This window comes from Phalangium opilio, unplaced genomic scaffold (assembly GCF_054372755.1).
Source record: "Phalangium opilio isolate 3A_F unplaced genomic scaffold, DU_Popi_V2 ptg000038l_1, whole genome shotgun sequence".
NCBI lineage: Eukaryota > Metazoa > Arthropoda > Arachnida > Opiliones > Phalangiidae > Phalangium > Phalangium opilio.
Window position 1 is genome coordinate 242383 of NW_028324161.1, and position 18812 is coordinate 261194.

The 18812-nt window shown below is 38.9% G+C and overlaps 3 protein-coding genes across 3 annotated transcripts in view; 2 read left to right on the forward strand and 1 right to left on the reverse strand.

Moving 5' to 3' along the window:
• Positions 1-18812, forward strand: part of LOC149681523 (centrosomal protein of 290 kDa-like) — a 249160-nt gene that overhangs the window by 47794 nt on the left and 182554 nt on the right. The gene's annotated exons all lie outside the window — the stretch shown is intronic.
• LOC149681526 (cytochrome P450 2U1-like) lies at positions 5925-9109 on the forward strand. The gene is made up of 3 exons (XM_089834220.1): positions 5925-6364; positions 8030-8206; positions 8977-9109. Exons 1-2 carry the CDS (start codon positions 6124-6126, stop codon positions 8113-8115), a joined length of 327 nt encoding a protein of 108 aa, XP_089690346.1. The 5' UTR covers positions 5925-6123; the 3' UTR covers positions 8116-8206; positions 8977-9109.
• Positions 8995-10289, reverse strand: LOC149681527 (cytochrome P450 1A2-like). Its single transcript, XM_089834219.1, has 4 exons — positions 10076-10289; positions 9406-9834; positions 9214-9338; positions 8995-9134 (listed from the first exon to the last, which is right to left on the reverse strand). Exons 2-4 carry the CDS (start codon positions 9776-9778, stop codon positions 9060-9062), a joined length of 573 nt encoding a protein of 190 aa, XP_089690345.1. The 5' UTR covers positions 9779-9834; positions 10076-10289; the 3' UTR covers positions 8995-9059.

Here is an 18812-nt window from a genome sequence, read left to right on the forward strand (position 1 = left end):
GTAAACATATCATAATAAACTAGATTTTTCAAGCATTTTTTTCGCATATTAAGTTTGTGGATGACGAAAATTATGTCACTAACACTTTAAGTTGAAATTAATGAAGGATTGAGGTTTATACTGGTGATCTACGTCGATGACGGTCTAGTTGCAGCTACAGACATACAAGAATTAGAAGGCTTTATTGAAAAGTTGAAATCAGAATTCAAGATTGTCTCAAAAGTAGCAGCGTATTTTTTGGGACTTGAAATTCAACGAGAGGAAAATTCAATAAAAATCCATCAGAAGATGCAAGCAAGAAAAATTTTAGAGCGCTTCAATTTTACAGACTGCAAACCAGTTTCAACTCCTATGCTAAAAGGTTCTGAGACCTTGAAAACAGGGAAAGATGATCAGGAGTCTGACCAAAAGGTTCAGAAATTCCCATATCGACAAGCAGTTGGAGCCCTGATGTACCTAATGCTCGGCACAAGACCAGATCTGGCGTACAGCGTTGGATTTATGTCAAGATCACTTGAAAATCCATCATCTGAAGATGTTGTACGAGTCAAGAGAGTTTTTCGTTACATAGCAGGTACCCTGGACCTGGGAATAGTTTATCAGAAAGATAAAAAGAAAGGCATTCTGGAGGTTTACAGCGACGCAGACTATGGAGGATGTTTGAAGACAGGACGCTCAACTTCTGGGGTTGTAGCCAAGTACGCCGGAGGAGCAATCTCCTGGTTAAGTCAAAGACAAGCAGCAGTAGCATCCTCTACCACTGAAGCAGAGATAATCGCAGCAAACGAAGCAGCTAAAGAAGCAATTTGGCTGAGTAGGCTTTTTAAAGGAATTGTCAAACTAAGACAGGTTCCAATCATTCAAGTTGACAATTCTGCAGCAGTCGGACTGGCACAAAATCCAATATTTCATCGTAGAACAAAGCACATCTCAATCAAGCACTTTTTCATCCGAGAAAAGATATCCAAAGGAGAACTTGGGATTCAACAAATCTTCACGGAACAACAGACCGCAGATATAATGACAAAACCACTACCAAGAACACGCCTAAAGATTTTGTGTGAAAACATGGGACTTGTCTGAGAAAAGTAGTCAACAAGGGAAAGTGTTGAAGTTAGAATTGTATGTGTTGATAATTTTCTACGTATAGATGGCGATACTAAATCGACAACAAAATCAATCGATAGTTTTTTTACCAAAGTCATGTTGTTTACCTTTTTTTTGATAACTCGCTATCTCTCTAAGAAAGAGAACGTACGAACACCACTCTTAAGAATCTATATTATTTTTGCTTTTCCTCTGTACTAAAAATAAAACACAGTTCTACTAAATAGAAAGTTGTGTAGAGTTATAATTTATACAAGTAAATTCAACAAATAATTCTATCACCGTTTAGGGTAGGGCATCGAGAGGCTATTCACTCCGATTTTATGCACGGTAAATTATTTAAGCATTGTAAAAAATAGCGCTATTCACTCATTAGGGTAAGGTATAGAGGGGTTATCCACTCATTAGGGTAAGGTATAGAGGGGCTATTCACTCGTACGATGTGGCTACTATTACGAGCCCTTGGATCGCCTTGTTTAACTACCATATTGCAGATATCAAGCTAATTTAGCGATGTATTATTTTGCTATTTTATCATAATTGTACATTAAACCGTTGCCGTTAAAGGTTTCTTACCAGAATTAATTTAAACAAATATTGGATGCTAACTGTTACATGTCTATATACGCAACACGTGCTGCTCTAATGAAACCTTGATTAAATTTAAAGCTCTCACCAATATTCCGTGTAAAAATTCTTATTTACAGATTTTTACCTATCCACATGCTACCAAACTACGACAAATTCACAGGTATCAAGAAGCATATCCAGTCGATATTCACTAGACATATCAAAGAACACGAAGATACTTACGATCCAAACAATATGAGAGATTACTTGGACGCTTATGCAATATGCAATATGCAACAAGCGCTTAGAATTAGCCCCGAGTCATGTTCTCTTGAAACTTGAAGCAATAGAAATGAAGTAATTTGCATAAGCCCTAAAGAACAACGCTAGACGGGACACGGAAACGGATGGTGGAGATAAAGATCCTTTTTGTTTATGATGTACTAAGCGTTAATTAATCAGAGAAGCTGGAACCGAAAACACTTACAAAAATCTCATAATATTTGTGCCAAAAAAGTTAATTTAAAAACAATTTTATATATTTTAATTTAGTATAAAACAATTTTAGAACTAAAAATGGGTTGACGGGACGCCCAGCCTGCCAGCCAGGGTCGGACCAATACTTTTCCGAACCTCTAAAACTCGCGAAAGTAAAAACTTAGTGAGGAAATTTTTCTCAGATTCCGCGCCTAGAACGAAAAGTTTCACTATCGTCCGGAGAAAACGCGAAGCTTGATCTAGGTGAAACAAAAATGGCAGGCCTGAGACCTGTAGCATCAACGGCAGTGTATGTGACGTTTAAACTTATAATTAAGTGCCAAATGAAAATTAGTACTCGAAATTTTTTGCAATGAATGAACCACAATTTTCAGAAGAGAATATTTTCAAAAATGGTAAGTGTTGAAAACCTAATCACCCTAATATTAACCAGATTAGTTATGTAAACTCTTAAGCCTTGGTCATAACACGAGTATAAAATTGGTCATACTGTTTTGTTTTGTTTAGTACCTGTTGCTCTCTCTCTTGTCAAAATTGCTACGAGCATTACAAATATTTTCCAAAAGATCCTACTGAAAAAATTCAAAAAGCTCTTCAGTCAAACTTTAAGGGAAATGAATTCACACAGTATGGAATTATAAACGAAAAAAACTCTTGTTGCTTTAAAAAAGAGTCTAATTTAAAAGTAACGAAGATTGGTTTGAAGTCAACCCTTCTTATCGATTCTTGGGGTGTTCCCCTGACGGTCTAGTCAACGATAATTTGGTCGAAATGAAGTGTCCAGTCATTGGTGAAAAAGGAAACTTAGAAACAGTCCTCAAGAAAACTCCTTACGTAATCAAGAAGGACAGAACATTTTCTTTGAAACCCAAACAAATGTATTATGGGCAAGTGCAACTTAGTTTGGCCCTTTTAGGACTTCAAAGTTGTCATTATGTAATTTATTCAAACTGGAAGATGATTGTTTTGTTATATGTGCCTAAAGACCAAAAATTTATTAACAATCAATTAACCAAGATTACAAATTACTTATTTCAAAAGGTTTTTTTGCTTATTTTAATTACTACATTCCAAATTATTTGAAATGGAAAAATAATGGCGCAAATAAGGCTGAAGTGATATTTTTAAGTTCCTTAAAATGTGATAGAATCTTACAAATTTATTAAATAAAATTGTTTTACAAAATTTCACGAGTCTTGGGTGCATTATTCATTTGCATTTTTTTTTCACGGGTTTTAACAAGCTTGGGAACTGCGTAAGAGTTAATTTAAAATGATTTGAGGTCTGAAACCTTTTTGGCCCATTTTCAAATTCCCTGACCCGTGGCAACCCTGATTTATCATTGGGGTTTGGAGTGGTGCATTTGTCGGTCGTAGTTTCCTCGGTAGTTTGTTGAACCGTATCAATCCCCAATCTTTCAGCTAGAATTTCTGCGTCTGCTGGTCCATTTATTTCAGCTGTTTCACTTGCATGCAAAGTTGGAGATTGTGAGAGCTGATTCCTTTTTTTTTCAGTCTTTCCAATCTCCCATTAGCCTTGAACTATTGTTGATCATGTTTCCTTAACGGGAGTTTTTTGGAAGGAACAGCCAAAGGTCCAAGTCTGGGAGGGTAACTTAACTTATCTACAATAATAACTCTAATTATAATTGGTTTTAAATTAATATTATACGCTTAAAACATACCTGAATGTTCATATTTCGGAATGAAGGGAGCAGACAACCATGGACTTGGTGTGTGGTTTACCCATTTTTAAAGCTATATCCCATTGTTTCGACAATTTAACGTCGCGCGGAAATTGGTGAAAGCGGACACCACTCATTATTTTTACACCCATACACGCTGCAGTATTTAACCGTTGTTTAATTACGTTTAAATAAACAGCAAATCTGACAAAAACTAGCCAAATTATCGTTGAGCAGATAGTTGAGTTGTTGATTTAATTTTATAATTATCTTTGAGCAATTCAATTTAATTAACTTTAATTAAACCATGAGTATGTTGATTGCGTTTGTCATTAATGGTATCGCCGGAATCAAGTTACATTTAAACACCTGATTAAACTAATCATCGATCATCCACCTTGCAATAGGCAGACAACAAACTAGACGGAGTTCGCAAACTTCGCAGTCTATTTATGACATCTCATGTTGCCCTCTATTGAATCTCTCAACAACTATCGTTAAATTTATTACTTAAATAATATAATTTTTTTTAAATATAATAATCATATTAGCTAATTATAATTATTTAACTTTAAATGAGTATGTTTCATTGATTTAAATCGCATTGCTAAAAATTATTGGCGGGCGCTAGGCAGTCATTCTCTCTACTCTCTCTCCTCTCCCACTTACAAAATCCAGCCGCAGCTGGTTGCCGCGCGTCGGGAAGGGGAGGGTGGGTGGGGATCCACAAACTTCTACCTCTCTCTACTCTACAGTCTAACTTAACTCGGGTTTTGTACTAAGCAAGCGTGGCTTCGTGGTAACGCGCTCGCTCGGGCGTCTTCACTGACGTCTCGTATGGATTTGGACATGGCAGGTTCGAAGCCCGGCACCGACGGGAAAAATAATTTCAATTGAAATTAAATACGTTACGCCACCTATGAGGTGTAGCGTGAACTACGGATGAATTTCGAGTCGAAAATTCGCGGGAAATTTGAAATTTAAAAAGTTTATTTTTGACGAATCTCATCAGGTCACACCAAAATCCAGCCAGCCGACCTGCCGACCAGCCGTCCAGCCAACAGAGGGCGGAACAATAGTTTTCCAGCTCTAAAGAGCGGCAAAACTAAAAATAGGTAAATGTAACATTCCATTTCAGCGCTTGCCTAGCCTTAGCTACGGGACAAGCCTTCGTGAAACGTTTTTAATTTTTTTAACCATCAAGTTAATGTCTATCTAGGAAAACTTTAGCTAAACAATTTGGGTAAAAATATTTTGTGATAATTATATGTAAAGCATAATTGCAATATATCTGGCCCTTTGAAATTAATCTCTTGAATTCCAAACGAATTTCGTTGGAAGATAAACCCTAGATCTTCTCTGGAAAACCAACTCTAGAGCTTCATTGGACATTTATTTCAATAATGCTAACGAATTTCTTTTGGAAATAAGCCATGGACCTTCTTTGGAAATTGATCTCAAGAATTCTAAAGAATTTCGTTGGAAAACAACCCCTAGACCTACTTTGGAAATTTATCCCTAGAATTCCTAAATAATTTCGTTAGAAAATAATACCAAGAAATTCTTTGGAAATTTATCTCTAGACTTCCAAAAGAATTTCTTTAGAAAGTAATCCCAAGACATTCTTTGGAAATTTATCTCTAGAATTCCTAAAGAATTTCTTTCGAAAGTAATCCCAAGACCCTCTTAGGAAATTTATCTCTAGAATTCCTAAAGAATTTCTTTAGAAAATAGTCCCTAGACCTTCTTGGGAAATTCATCTTTAGAATTCCTAAAGAATTTCTTTAGAAAATAGTCCCAAGACATTCTTTGGAAATTTATCTCCAGAATTCCTAAAGAATTTCTTTAGAAAATAATCCCTAGACCTTCTTAGGAAATTTATCTTTAGAATTCCTAACGAATTTCTTTAGAAAATAATCCCAAGACATTCTTTGGAAATTTATCTCTAGAATACCTAAAGAATTTCTTTAGAAAATAATCCCTAGACCTTCTTAGGAAATTTATCTTTAGAATTCCTAAAGAATTTCTTTAGAAAATAATCCCTAGACCTTCTTAGGAAATTTATCTTTAGAATTCCTAAAGATTTTCTTTAGAAAATAATCCCAAGCCATTCTTTGGAAATTTATCTCAAGAATTCTTTAGGAAATTCCATGGAAGTCTTTGGAAATAGTTTCTTTGGAAAATGATCCCAAGGGCTCCGTAGGGTTCCAAAGAAATTCCTTTAGAACTCTTAAGAAGATTTTTGTAAGGGAACAGCCATCGGTATGAACTTTTTCTTCGCTGGAACCGAGACAATCACCGCTACCATGTATTGGGCCTACAAAATCATGATGATCCATCAAGATGTCCAAAAGAAGGTCCAAGAGGAAATTGACCGCGTCATTGGTAGGGAAAGGGAACCGTCTATTATCGATCGACCAAAAATGCCCTACACTCAAGCTGTCATCGCTGAAATACATCGATTTGCCACGATAGTCGCTATTATTCCTGTCCACAGTAATCCAGGTAAGTTTCTAATTACTAACTGGTTAATTGTAGACCTTTCGGGAAGTGTTATTATGTAACACGCACTTAATGCACATATATAGCTCTATGGTAATTTTTTGTTTGTTCGTTCGTTTGTTTGTTTGTCTGTGTGAACGAAAAACAAGTGTGACTAGAAACTGATTAAGACAACCAGCTGCCACTATTGGGAAATAAAGAAATTAGTGTTATTGCAGTATGTTCACTTTGATTTTATTTTGTACCTCAATTCCGATAACCGCAGTCCTTCACTGCCAGCTAAACTAGACGAGGGGCGTTCAAATGTATATCTTCACAACTTAACCTCACTCAAACTAATTTTAGGGAGTTCATTTGTTTATGAGAGGGGTAAATACGAGGGGTCGGTCATTCATGAAATCCCGTACGCTACCCGTGAAATCCAATTTAAGAAATCCGAAATCAATGCTGATTTCGAAATCAAATAAAAAATCCGAAATCAGCAACGAAATCACAAAATCAGTAAAGAAATCATAAAATCAGTAAAAAAAATCACAAAATCAACATAGAAATCATAAAATCAGTAAAAAAAATCACAAAATCAACATAGAAATCACAAAATCAACATAGAAATCACAAAATCAACATAGAAATCACAAAATCAACATAGAAATCACGAAATCAGAAGGGAAATCACAAAATCAGAAGCAAAATCAGTAAAGAAATCGTGAAATCCATTCCAAAATTCATGAAATCCAAAATCAAAAGAAATCACAAAATCCGACGAAATTACGGGGGAAAATCTCAAAATCTGAGGAAATCACGCGAAAAACCTCAAAATCCAACGAAATTAAGGGAAATATCGCAAAATCAGTCGACATCACGGTAAAAATAGCAAAAACCGACGGAATCACGGGAAAAATTTCAAAATTCGATGAAATCCATTGGATTTTATCGAATTCTGAAATCAAACAAAATCCGACGAAATCAAATGAAATCCGACGAAATCAAATAGCAACTTCCAAAAAGTTTTGAAAAAATGTTCTTAGTCTGAGTCAGTTCAGTTCTTCCTACAAACAGGAAGTAGTTTCCCCGCATAGCCTAGTTCACAACCTAGATATGACGTTTTTTAGCTCCAAGTGCGCATGCGCGAAGAACTTAAACAACAAGATGCACAAGGCAGTCAAACTTTTTGGAAGGGGCTATTGGATTTCAAAATTCCGTACACTTTTTCCTAAACGTCCGACCCCTCGGGTAAATAGGTTTCTTTAAGAAACATATTTGTAGTTAACCAGTGAAATTCTTGAAACGTTTTTCGCTGTTATAAAAGTATTTTACCCCTCGGTCCCACGCACCGTCAAATTAGGTTCAAAACACGGTGACTTGCGACTTGCGTAGTTTCTACAGCTTCAGTTGGTTTGCAGACTATTAAGAAGTATTTTTCTCTAGAATTAAGGAACAAACAACCAAGCTCATGATTTGTATGTCTGTTTTATAGATATTAATCTATTTGTAAATATAATTATTTTAGTAAGCCCGAACCAATAAGAACTTAATGGACACCATTTTATATTAACTTAGCGTGTAATCGTGCTAGAAAATATGCATGGTTACTGAAACAAACATGCCAACCACACCTAGCACGAAAATTTTCATTTGAGTTACTTGTTATACTTTATTACGAAACAGAGGAAGCTACTCTGGCTGGTTACACTATACCCAAACGAAGCATCATTATGGCCAATTTGTGGAGAATTCATCGAGACCCAAGGTAATATAGCGACCCTGAAAAGTTCATTCCGGAACGCTTCTTGGAGGCTGATGGATCGTTGAAGAAAATGGATCATCTGATACCATTCTCCATGGGTAAGTTAATTTCGACATTGAAGATTGGATCATAAGTCCATAACCCTCCTGTGGCGGTTTATAATCTATCCGTCTTCAGCTTAGGTATTTAGTTCGAATCCCCCAGCTTCCTTCATTATTTTCCATCATCTTAAAGGGCGCCATCGGAGGCTTGAGGGCGCGATATTTACAAGAAACAAAAGGAAGTCCGCCGTTTGTGTGTGTAGGCATGGAGCTTCAGCAGGCCTCTGGTGGCGCCATTTAATTTAAACGACGAAAAAAAAAATACTGCGTCACTTCATTTCGATCACACGATAAGCTCAGAGGCGAGAATATCTTTCCGACGTAAATAAAGGGGTAGGTAATCCTCAGTATTGGGACATACAAGATACATTGCGTCTCTGTGTACTCTCATGATACAAATAAACTACAGCGAAGGAGCCAAAAAGCAAAGTTAAAGGAAAAGTCTTACCCTTGTGTCTTTCCCTCTTAGTTACATCTGAATGGTGTAGATCTTTGCCTTCCATTTCGCTTTTTAGCGCCTGCGCTGTAGTCTTTTTGTATCATGAGAGTGCGCTGAGACGGTAATATTTCAACTCCCTTGATACTGAGGGTTGCCTACTACAATATTTTATGGCGAAAAGGTCTATTTATGTGGTGGCGCTAGCGTCGCGGCGTCCCGCTGTCATAAAGCCTGATGAGTGAATAGAAAAACTCACTTTGGTACTTCGTGTGTTATGGACTCCTGATTTGATTTCTAAAATATTTTCTTGTATCATAAAAATTCGCAGATAAAAGGGCTTGTCCCGGAGAAGCCTTGGCTCGTATGGAAGTATTCCTCTTTTTGACATCAGTTCTTCAAAGATTCAACCTCTCACAACCGGAAGGACACAATGATAACACTTTCGAGTGTCACAAGGCTGTTATACGAAGACTGAATTCTTATAAGCTTTCAGCCAAATGTAGATATTAAGGAAATAAATGTCTAATTAATGGTTGATGATCGGCGCCCCTGCCAAAGTTTTTACCAAATCGCCAACTATGTCCAAAACTTTGCGTTCTAAAGCCAACTTTCCAAAACCAAAATCCCTCAAGGTGTGCAAGGCAAATCTTCGGTGCTCTTTCCAAATTGGTCCCTCGCTCTGAGCAATACCTAAAGTTATACGTTAAGAAAAGGTATTTTCAAGAGAACTATTTTTCTGAATCTTGAATTGAATTACCTAAGCTGTCAGTTATCCATTGGAAGAAGCTAAAATCTTGTGGTTTCCCACCAAAGTCGTAGCCCTTTTCGACAAAGGCTTCACGCGTAACTTCGTAGCTGTTCAGATGGACGATCGGATCTCCCATTATTCTGATCATGATCTCGTCGCCGTACTTTTCGGACAATTTTGATAGCTTGACGTGGGGTGTCTTGGTCATAAAAGGGGCGTAACCGATAATGGGCAAACCCCATGGTCCTGGTGGATACTTGCGACGCTTGATCAGAGATGAACCAGTAATATAAACGATCAGACCAACCAGGATGGTCAGTAGAATTGCCTTTGGATCCTTTAGGGCATCCTCAATAATACTTTTATACCATAAATCAGACATCTTTAGTGAATAGTGTATGAGCAAATGTCAATTTGAAGTTGTTGAAAGTTTTATATCTTTAAGAAAAACCATTCATTCACGTAACTAAGAATTTGGTCGTATGATTGATTGCATATCTTTTTTATACGAAGTTTTTCTAACCATATTAAAATGAATACAGTTTATACCATTGATAGATTTAATTTTAGAAGAAAGAATATAGAACGGTTAGTATTTTCTTCAGTCCGACTCATAGCCCAGTATAGAGCCCCACCCTCCAACACGTAACATAAAGTTTAAATTATCTTATTGGCTCACTTAAACTACGTTTTGATGACGTAACTGATAGGGACGGCGAAAAATACGTAATTCCTTTTAACCTCTGTCGCTATGACCCGCCTCTTCTTTCATACCCCCCGTCCGGAGGAAGGGGGTCTGGAACTTTGACGCGCGCCCAGCTTACTCTGTTCTCCATTCCTTCTTTTTCCATATTCTTAGATACCTAAATGAAGTATTTGTTTTTAAACTAGAGATAAGATAATATGTAAGTATATATCATTTCGAATTATTTCCCAGAAGCATGGAACTGCGCATGCCTCTTTAAATTAAAAGACCGATAACAATAAAGTATTAAAATTATCTTAAAATAGAAAATAAAAAAAAACACAAGGCCGAGTTTTTTATTTTTACCTTTGATTACAAGGGTAAAGATACCAGTATGAACACCCCTTTGTAAAGCTTCAATATTCAGTATTTTAATTTTAACATCAGCAATTACTTATCAATAAATAGCAATAGTTACATATTTAGCTAAATTAGTGGTTAGTGATAGTCCTCTCAACTCGGTTTTGTTTTTATATGGTTTTTATTAGTGGTTAACTGCTCGTGTTTTATTATTATAAGTGGGTATGGAAAATATGGAGTCGAAATTGTTCTATGACATTGTTTCCCTAAGGTTAGCCGTTTACAAGTTGTGATTGGAGTGTTTAACGGATGACCCGTTATTGCCTTTCAGTTTTTTACTTAAATTTAAGAGGCCACCTAAAACACTCTAATCATAACTTGTAAATGGTGATCCCTGTAGTGAAATGTCATAGAACATTTTTTTAGTAATAATCGTCGGTAGACTCCATAGTACTTCGGTCCCAATATAACCATTTATGATTTAAATAAATTCAATCTATTCCTCTATTATTAAAACAAGTTGGGAAACCAAAATAAACCTCTCAGAGTCGAGGCTAAATTAAGAGCTTTATCATAAATAATTAAATAAATATAATTAGAGATGGCCGAAACCAGGCTTAACCCGATACCGATCGATACCGGTACAAACATGAACCGATACCGATCGATACCGATATTTACTCACTATGATCCAAAACCCGATACTTCAACCGATTCCGAAATGGTATCGGTTCATCCCTAGAGTAGTAGGCGCGTACTAAGAAAGATTTTCGCTTATTAGTTGTTCGATAAACTGAATTCGGGTACTTTTTATATAAATGAGAACTCGTCACGATTGAAATTCATAGAAATGAGATATTATCACCATCATTACGTTACTAAAAGACCTAAAAATGTCATGTAGCGCCATTTAACGCATTTTAAACGAGTATCGGTTTAGTATCGGTATCGAACCCACCGATGCGATACTATCGGGAAACCCCGAGTATCGGTACCGGTTCATCCCTAAATATAATTGATATTAATTATTTAAATGGTCAGTAATTTACATTAATTCTAGTTAAATCGTTTTAAGAAACTTTATTCCCAAAATCATTCTAAACATAGCTATTGTTGACGTTTGAATTCTAGTGTATGTCCCTTCAAGAATTTTTGTAAATTTAAGGTATATAAGGCGATTGATTCACAATAACAGATTAGAAAGCTCGTAATTGCGTGAGTCTTTGGCGGAAAACCTTGCCATTGGAAGGCTCTACGTTCCTCGTAACCATAGTCGATCGCCACGTATATCTTAACCCTAACGATGATAGTGTAGTAGAAGGCAATACTGCGAACGCGGTCCGGCTATTATTCGATTTGCCAACTGCGAACACGGCGACAGACACGTGCAGTGTAATACCTCTCCGTAACGTCATCGTCACTAGAGAGGTAAAATGGTCGTAAAATATTATCGTTCAATTGTACTGTGGCTTAAATTTATAGCTGAATTGAACTATAATTTCACAAAGCAGTAAACAATAATTGTACACGAGTAATACTTTCATCTTTCTTCTATCCCCTTTTGATCGAAGCCACATCGACCATTTTTAACGGACTAATCTAAATGCTCTTCGAAGTCAAAAGCAAGTTTCCAAAATATGTTCCATAGGTACTTAGCGTTAACCCTAGCCGCTTTCTTAGCTGCCACAATTGGGATTAAAACCAGTAAGAAATCAATTTTGACAAACCTAGCTTCATCAAAAGTAAAATAAATATCTTATCGAATTCCATAGAATCTGTGTGTGACATAGGAGTTCAAGTTGGTGACAAATGTTACTGGGCTAACCATGAAAAGGTTTCTTGGGATGAAGCTCTGATCAAATGTCAAAAGTTTAACCCACACGCAAGTCTAGCCAAGGTCAATACCGATCAGATCAAAGACGCGATGTTGCGACTATTACTAAAGCTAAAATTCAACTTTGGGAAGTGTATCGACGAAAATGAAGGATGTCCCTTCATCGGAATGATGAGAAATCAAGACCATTGGCACTACATCGACGGCACTGAAGTTCCAGAAAAATATCGACAATTTTTAAGGCATGAAGAGAATAACAATTATGAACGTAAGATACACGAAGATGATTGCGGGGTAGTTTTAGTAAAATCGTTCGAGATCCAGCTGGGAAGTAAAGAATGCGCTTTACCATCTCCGTTTATTTGTGAAGTACCTTTTGTTAAACGTAAGTTAGTATTTAATTTGATATATTTCATGACATATTTTGAGGCAACTTGGAGCGAATATAATGAAATAAATATATATATATATATTTTTTACTTTGAGGGCATTGCAATATTTCCAGTCTTCCACCTCAATGCCCGAAAGGAATGACCGTTGGTGACAAATGCTTCTGGGTTGAACACCAAGCTTTAAATTGGGGCAACGCCTCCCGTGAATGTAAACGACTGAACCCCAACGCGCAATTAGCTATAGTCAATACCCAGGAGACAGCACGTCATCTCATCTACATAGCAAAACAAAGTAATGCCCGTATAACACACATTGGCTTGGTAAGGAACAGCAATATCAAGTCCAACGAGAAATGGGAAAATATTGACCAAACAACATTTGACGAAAGTATTTGGGGAAATGATGGACCTCATAATCTTGGACCTGAAAAATGCAGTGCTATCTACGAAAATGATAAAGACGGATACGGAATAAGGGCTATAGCATGTCACAGTAAACACTCCTTCATGTGTGAAGTACCAGTAACCAAGGCTGAATATAATTACGTTCAAGACCAAAAATCAGCCAAAGAAATTTGCGATGATGCCGTCAAAGTGGGCGATAAATGTTATTGGCTTGAAACTAATAAAGTGGCCTGGTTCGAAGCCGAGTCTCAGTGTAACAGAATTAATAGCGACGCTCACTTGGCCAAAGTTAACACCGTGGAGATCTTAAATAAAACCAAGAATTTCATTGTGAATGAGAAATGGCTCAAAGATGATCACATTTACGTTGCAGCCAGTGATCTATATAAGAAAAATGACTGGCGATACCTTGATGGAACCAAGGTCACTGAGAATGAATTTAAAGAAATATGGTACAATGGCCATCCGAGTCACGGTGACGATGGAAATTGCGGAGCACTGCGCGGTGGTGATGAACATAAAGTGATCAACGTATGTTGCCAAACGCAACGTGCCTCCTTTTGCGAAATATCGACCAAAGTGCGTTCAAAATCGGAACGAGTTATCTTCGAAGAATGTAAATTTCTCGAGGACCGCCCAGTTACTAAACCACCAACACTCGAAACGGCTACTAAACCACCAACAGAGCCACCCACACCCAAACCCACTATACCACCCACACCTAAACCCACTATACTACCAACGCCTAAACCCACTATACCACCAACGCCTAAACCCACTATACCACCAACGCCTAAACCCACTATACCACCAACGCCTAAATCCACTATACCACCAACGCCTAAACCCATTATACCACCAACGCCTAAACCCACTATACCACCAACGCCTAAACCGACTATACCACCAACGCCTAAACCCATTATACCACCAACGCCTAAACCCATTATACCACCAACGCCTAAACCCATTATACCACCAACACCTAAACCCACTATACCACCAACGCCTAAACCCACTATACCACCAACGCCTAAAGCCACTATACCACCAACGCCTAAACCGACTATACCACCAACTCCTAAACCCATTATACCACCAACGCCTAAACCCATTATACCACCAACGCCTAAACCCATTATACCACCAACACCTAAACCCACTATACCACCAACGCCTAAACCGACTATACCACCAACGCCTAAACCCATTATACCACCAACGCCTAAACCCACTATACCACCAACGCCTAAACCCACTATACCACCAACGCCTAAACCCACTATGCCACCAACGCCTAAACCCACTATACCACCAACGCCTAAACCCATTATACCACCAACGCCTAAACCCACTATACCACCAACGCCTAAACCCATTATACCACCAACGCCTAAACCCATTGTACCACCAACGCCTAAACCCATTATACCACCAACGCCTAAACCCACTATACCACCAACGCCAAAATCGACTATATCACCAACGCCTAAACCCATTATACCACCAACGCCTAAACCCATTATACCACCAACGCCTAAACCCACTATACCACCAACGCCTAAACCCACTATACCACCAACGCCTAAACCCACTATACCACCAACGCCCAAACCCATTATACCACCAACGCCTAAACCCACTATACCACCAACGCCTAAACCGACTATACCACCAACGCCTAAACCCATTATACCACCAACGCCTAAACCCATTATATCACCAACGCCTAAACCCATTATACCACCAACGCCTAAACCCACTGTACCACCAACGCCCAAACCGACTATACCAGCAACGCCTAAACCCATTATACCACCAACGCCTAAACCCATTATACCACCAACGCCTAAACCCACTATACCACCAACGCCTAAACCGACTATACCACCAACGCCTAAACCCATTATACCACCAACGCCTAAACCCATTATACCACCAACGCCTAAACCCATTATACCACCAACGCCTAAACCCATTATACCACCAACGCCTAAACCCATTATACCACCAACGCCTAAACCCATTATACCACCAACGCCTAAACCCATTATACCACCAACGCCTAAACCCATTATACCACCAACGCCTAAACCCATTATACCACCAACGCCTAAACCCATTATACCACCAACGCCTAAACCCATTATACCACCATCGCCTAAACCCATTATACCACCATCGCCTAAACCCATTATACCACCATCGCCTAAACCCATTATACCACCATCGCCTAAACCCATTATACCACCATCGCCTAAACCCATTATACCACCAACGCCTAAACCCATTATACCACCAACGCCTAAACCCATTATACCACCAACACCTAAACCCACTATACCACCAACGCCTAAACCCACTATACCACCAACGCCTAAAGCCACTATACCACCAACGCCTAAACCGACTATACCACCAACTCCTAAACCCATTATACCACCAACGCCTAAACCCATTATACCACCAACGCCTAAACCCATTATACCACCAACACCTAAACCCACTATACCACCAACGCCTAAACCGACTATACCACCAACGCCTAAACCCATTATACCACCAACGCCTAAACCCACTATACCACCAACGCCTAAACCCACTATACCACCAACGCCTAAACCCACTATGCCACCAACGCCTAAACCCACTATACCACCAACGCCTAAACCCATTATACCACCAACGCCTAAACCCACTATACCACCAACGCCTAAACCCATTATACCACCAACGCCTAAACCCATTGTACCACCAACGCCTAAACCCATTATACCACCAACGCCTAAACCCACTATACCACCAACGCCAAAATCGACTATATCACCAACGCCTAAACCCATTATACCACCAACGCCTAAACCCATTATACCACCAACGCCTAAACCCACTATACCACCAACGCCTAAACCCACTATACCACCAACGCCTAAACCCACTATACCACCAACGCCCAAACCCATTATACCACCAACGCCTAAACCCACTATACCACCAACGCCTAAACCGACTATACCACCAACGCCTAAACCCATTATACCACCAACGCCTAAACCCATTATATCACCAACGCCTAAACCCATTATACCACCAACGCCTAAACCCACTGTACCACCAACGCCCAAACCGACTATACCAGCAACGCCTAAACCCATTATACCACCAACGCCTAAACCCATTATACCACCAACGCCTAAACCCACTATACCACCAACGCCTAAACCGACTATACCACCAACGCCTAAACCCATTATACCACCAACGCCTAAACCCATTATACCACCAACGCCTAAACCCATTATACCACCAACGCCTAAACCCATTATACCACCAACGCCTAAACCCATTATACCACCAACGCCTAAACCCATTATACCACCAACGCCTAAACCCATTATACCACCAACGCCTAAACCCATTATACCACCAACGCCTAAACCCATTATACCACCAACGCCTAAACCCATTATACCACCAACGCCTAAACCCATTATACCACCATCGCCTAAACCCATTATACCACCATCGCCTAAACCCATTATACCACCATCGCCTAAACCCATTATACCACCATCGCCTAAACCCATTATACCACCATCGCCTAAACCCATTATACCACCAACGCCTAAACCCATTATACCACCAACGCCTAAACCCATTATACCACCAACACCTAAACAAACCATACCACCAACACCAAAACTAACAAAACCACTCGCACCTAAACCCATTAACCCACTAAACCACCAACATCTAAACCAACAAAAGCACCCACACCCAAATCGATTGAGCCACCCACCACATCTAAACCCATTAACCCAATAAACTGGCAAAACCTAAACCTACTAAACCACCAGCAAAACCACCCACACCTTAACCCACTAAACCATGAATTTATATAACAATGAATATACATCCCTATGCTATATCCTTTCTAACCTGTCAATTTGATTTGCGTGTTAGCTTACAAGTCAAGAGTAGCCAATCATAAGTTTGAAGGAGGGTGCCTATTGAGTCCTGGTGTAACGCTGAAGCGCCAGGGTGACGTCAGCAGCGCTCGCTTGACAATATTTTGCTGGGGAATTTTTAACGCGTTATGTTTCGAGATACGGCAATTTTTATATCAAAAACCTCATAATATCACATAAAACCTAATTTAATAATGTGAGGGGTCGCGATAACATATAACACTCACTGCTGGCTCTTGCCTCTTGTTCAAACTCGGGAATATTGGGAAAGAAGCTTTCACCACGTGTCTAGTGTCGTCTATGTCTAAGCCCCACACAACAAACGATCCATCCCCGAAGCTGCCCGAAGGCCCGATTTCGGAAGTCAGCCATTTTAAATTAATAAATAGATGGTTGTTTTATTCACTCGTTAAAATGACAACCGCAGTATATTTGGAACACTATTTGGATAGTAAGTGAAATAATTTTATATTTAAAACACGCATAATGCAATGTAAAAGGAAAGTTTTAATTAAATCTGTCGATTTAATTGGTTTTTCCCTGTTTTTTTAACGACCAATGAGGACGACGATTCTTTAGCCGGTTTTTGTCAACGTTTTTAAGTGAATTATTATTAAATAACGTTGCTAATATGAACGTTACGTGATATTATTCAGTTGTTTAATCTCGGCGCGCTCGGGAACATCCCATTAAAACTTTGTAGTTTCAAAGAACTAATTGCATTCATAACTATGCGTGTTAAGCCTTGGTTAAACTTTTGCAAACCTTCCTAAGTTCATTTTTCAACCGTAAAACATGGTTCGTGGCCGATGTTCAGACACCCAGACTAACTCACAAAGTCCTCAGCCTACAAGAAGGACTCCTACTGAGTCGCCAAATTCTCCTCTTCTTATTGAAATATCTGACCTCAAAGCCAAAGTGGACAGCATACGGGCCACTTCTACAGACTTCAATGCTTCACGCATAACTCCAACCTCATCACAGCAACCTCCCTCTGGAAACGCTCAGAGCACCATTGCAAATGATTTACCAGATAATACTCTTACTATGCCAATAAACTCTCTCCAAGTACCTGACAAAAACCTTCCTGCCGACAAAATTTGCACCAGTTGCACACAGACTGTACGTAAAAATCAAAAAGCCCTCATTTGTGATATTTGTAACACCTGGTGTCACGCAACCTGTAACAATATCAACGATGCACTCTACAAAGCCCACGTAACCCACCCGTCAGACTGTTTTGCCTTTATGTGCTCCTCTTGTGTCAGCACTGGTCCTAAGCTAAACTCCACCATTTCATTAGCCATCTCTAAGATCACGCAATTGGAAACCGAAAATCTTAAAACATCCAAATCAGTTCCTGTCTTACTAAACGATATGTTCTCTCTTCAGGTCTCTCTTGCTTCGCTACAAACTCATTAAAACCCACTCTGATATTCTGCAAAGTGTTGATCTCCGTGAGCTGCAACAATCAATCGATACTTTAAAGATTAACTCTGCTTCTCACGCTACTCGTCTCGAAGCCTTAGAATCACACAACATTCCCTGCCAATTAATCAATTTAACTGACAATTTTGACAAAATCACCTCAACGTTAACTGACAATATTGACAAAACCACCTCAAAGTTATCTGACATTCACAAACGTTTATCAACACTTGAGCAGCCTGCCCTCCAGCCTCAATTTCCTCTACAATTTACGACCCCTCCCAGCCAATTGTTCCTCCTAAGAAATCCACTAACATCTCCGGTTCACGAACATTTGAAAACTC

What these genes read in the sequence shown, in the direction of transcription:
- LOC149681526 (XM_089834220.1), top strand. Translation starts at nt 6,124, where the DNA reads ATGAACTTTTTCTTCGCTGGAACCGAGACAATCACCGCTACCATGTAT. An exon ending in TCCTGTCCACAGTAATCCAG is followed by an intron (nt 6,365 to 8,029) that starts GTAAGTTTCTAA and finishes ATTACGAAACAG; the next exon opens with AGGAAGCTACTCTGGCTGGT.
- LOC149681527 (XM_089834219.1), bottom strand. Translation starts at nt 9,778, where the DNA reads ATGTCTGATTTATGGTATAAAAGTATTATTGAGGATGCCCTAAAGGAT. An exon ending in ATGGATAACTGACAGCTTAG is followed by an intron (nt 9,339 to 9,405) that starts GTAATTCAATTC and finishes GTATAACTTTAG; the next exon opens with GTATTGCTCAGAGCGAGGGA. An exon ending in TGGACATAGTTGGCGATTTG is followed by an intron (nt 9,135 to 9,213) that starts GTAAAAACTTTG and finishes TTTGGCTGAAAG; the next exon opens with CTTATAAGAATTCAGTCTTC.